The sequence below is a fragment of the Notothenia coriiceps genome, unplaced genomic scaffold (genome assembly GCF_000735185.1).
Source record: "Notothenia coriiceps isolate Sejong01 unplaced genomic scaffold, NC01 NC01_scaffold00036971, whole genome shotgun sequence".
In the NCBI taxonomy this organism is placed as follows: Eukaryota; Metazoa; Chordata; class Actinopteri; order Perciformes; family Nototheniidae; genus Notothenia; species Notothenia coriiceps.
This window is the reverse complement of record NW_011369672.1, coordinates 1-3,194: the sequence shown is the minus strand read 5'-3', so window position 1 is coordinate 3,194 and position 3,194 is coordinate 1. Positions and strand designations below refer to the sequence as shown.

The window sequence follows — 3,194 nt, the reverse complement described above, 5'->3', positions numbered from 1 at the left end:
CGGCAGCTAAATGAAATGCTTGTTACTAAGTTGTTGGTTCTCTGTTATGATTATATAAAGCAACGAGAATAAAAGCTCTGGTTATCTCTACACATACACCCGATCCCTGATCAGGTCAACCACTAATCGATCGGTGTGTGTAAGATCACAAACGTTGCATCACTTTTAGTTCGTAAACACAAATAATTTGTGTTATCTTAACGATAGCTCAACCCAATATTGACCTACCTGCAAATATGCCATGTGTTGTGAATAGTAATAAATGCCATGTCCATTCAGAAAGTACTTTAACATGTTAGACATATCTACAGTACACAATCGCAATCTGAATTGAGAAGTAGAACATTTTCAAAAACACATGTCAGAGAAATTACTTTTGGCTGCTGTGTGTGAGTGTGTGTGTGTGTGTCTGTGTGCATACAATAATAACAAAATCCATAATTCAACACACATGGATTGGTAACTGTTGTCATGTGGTGTAAAAGGGCTTTGATTGGGTGCTAGAATAAAAAGGAGCTTTATAGTTGTAAGAGTATTCACTGATTTAGATTTTCTCCCAAAGCTTTTCCCTTCTGCTGAACCAACCATATCAAGAGAGGGCAATCTAAAAGTTATCATGTTTTTTTATTATATAAATGCTAATGCTTACGGCTGTCCCAGACACATCCATGCTGGCCAGCGTCTCAACAGCAGCATTACCACCTCTGGGTATTCAGGAGATCTGGAGCAGCACGTGGGTCACCTCGAACACGTGGTGGTGAAGGTCCTGATTGTCCACCCACGCCGAGGAGACCTGGAGATTAACCTCATCTCTCCGTCTGGGACCAGAACACAGCTGCTGGCCAAGAGGTGAGATATCTTTTGTTCATACAAAAAAGAAAATTAGACATTTTTATCAGCTGCACCAGGAGCTCTGTGAGCTTTAACTCTGAGAGAGTTATTTGAACTACGGACCACTAACACAGGGATTCCTCCTCTCACTTTCTTGGCATCCTGTGTCATTCTAACGGGCAGCTGCCAGTAACATATTGGGCTAGTGCATGTCATATTCTGATTGCGTTAAATCTGGTTTGAGCAGATACATTGATCAATAAAGTCTGAATTAAGTTTTTAAGTGTCACCAGCAGTGATGTGATCTGGTCCCAGATGGAGAGATGAGGTTGATCCAAAATTGCAATCATGTGTAAATGGTTCAGTGTAAAGTGCTCTGAATGGGTAATTCAGCCCATGATCTTTACCTCACCTTTCCCACTGTTATGTTCACAGGTTGTATGACAGTTCCAAAGAGGGCTTCAGGAACTGGGAGTTCATGACAGTTCATTTCTGGGGTGAGAGGGCAGAGGGCACATGGACTCTAGAGATTGTTGACTCACCATCAAAGCTACGCAACCCTGAGGTGCTGGGTAAGGTCCAGGATAAGAGTCCTCAGGCATCACATTTACAATTAAAATGGAAGCAGATGTCCTTGTACAAAGTAACCTGAATACAAATATTATTTTCTTTGTTACTTGGCACAGGCAACCTAAAAGAGTGGACACTAATCCTGTTTGGCACATCTCAGAACCCTTCCCAGCACCCCGCTGCTCAGTACTCACATTCAAGGATGTCAGAGAACCCAGCTACAGTGGAGATCCTGGAAGAACCAGAGATGGAGGAAGAAGACGAGTACGTTGGTAAGAGAATCAAATAATTCAACATTGTTCAACAACTTTCCATATAACTAAAATACTATTGTTATGTGCCAAGACAAACAAGAGGACGAACGAATCAGTAACTCACTGTCTGCCCGGACAAGCGTCCATATGTTACTTTACTTAATTATCTTGTGGAAAAGGGGAGTAACAAGAGATTAAAAACCCCAGAGACAAAAAGAAAGAGACAAAACTGATTTGTAAAAACAAAATATGCTGTTTTCATAGTGCTAAAATAAAAGGGCTCCCTGGCCAATTCAAAAACAAACTAAAGATTTACTTTCCTGAAAACAGAAAGCGGTACTACTATAATCATATAAATGAAAGAAATACAACAAGTTACTCCTGGGAACATCACCTAACACATTAAAAACACAAGTCTCAAACAGAAATACACACATAAGCTATTTTCAAGATTCAAGGCTTTATTGTCCTTTGCACAGTAGCTACAGTGTACATATGGCAGTGAAAACAACTTAAGTGACCTCCAACAGTGCAACATGAACTGATAATGATGATAATGAGGATCGGTTTGTTGATTATAATTCATGTTGTGTTTAAGGACCTTGCCACAGTGAGTGTAGAGACCAGGGCTGTGACGGACCCGATATTGATCACTGCCTCAACTGTGTCCACTTCAGCTCCGGCAGCTTGAAAAGTGGCAGGTAAGAGTTCAAAGAAACTCTACATTTGCAAATCTGCCTAGCTCCAAAGAAAGGACAGAACGTCTGGGAATAGCTGGTGAACAGTGATAGCTGGTGACCCAGACAGTGTCTAAAGGAGATTGTAAGGTTGTCCGTAGCTGGCCAGAAACACAACTTAAATAAATTATAATGTTGGTCAATTTGTGCTGGATAGACGGTGTTTGCTAGCACGCTTGCCATAAGAACTTAATAGTATACAGTATATACAGTTTCTGTTAGCATATATGCTAAAATAATCATTAATAGAACTGCCATCAATGCAGCAGTAGCAGGGTTGTGTTCAGGGAGTGGTCTGGGGTAGATCCATCCATCCATCTATCTTCTCCCGCTCATCCGTGGTCAGGTCGCGGAGGTAGCAGTTCCAGCAGAGAGCCCCAAACGTTCCTTTCCCTGGCCACATCAACCAGCTCTGACTGGGGGATCTCAAGGCGCTCCCAGGCCAACGAAGAGATATAATCCCTCCACCTGGTCCTAGGTCTGCCCCTCGGTCTCCTCCCAGCTGGACGTGCCTGGAACACCTCTCTAGGGAGGCGCCCAGGTGGCATCCTAACTAGGTGCCCGAACCACCTCAACTGGCTCCTTTCGACACGAAGGAGGAGCGGTTCTACTCCGAGTCCCTCCCGGATGACCGAACTTCTCACCTTATCCCTAAGGGAGACACCAACCACCCTGCGGAGAAAACCCATCTCGGCCGCTTGTATCCGCGATCTCGTTCTCTCGGTCATGACCCATCCTTCATGACCACAGGTGAGGTTAGGAACGAAAATGGCCCGGTAGACTGAGAGCTTTGCCTTCTGGC

At 43.5% G+C, this 3,194-nt stretch overlaps 1 protein-coding gene across 1 annotated transcript; it reads left to right on the top strand.

Moving 5' to 3' along the window:
• Positions 1 to 616: 616 nt before the first annotated feature.
• On the top strand, positions 617 to 2,807 carry LOC104964267 (proprotein convertase subtilisin/kexin type 6-like). The gene is made up of 4 exons (XM_010793012.1): positions 617 to 849; positions 1,267 to 1,403; positions 1,518 to 1,673; positions 2,254 to 2,807. The coding sequence occupies exons 1-4, from the start codon at positions 617 to 619 to the stop codon at positions 2,358 to 2,360; spliced, it is 633 nt and encodes a 210-aa protein (XP_010791314.1). The 3' UTR covers positions 2,361 to 2,807.
• Positions 2,808 to 3,194: the final 387 nt, after the last annotated feature.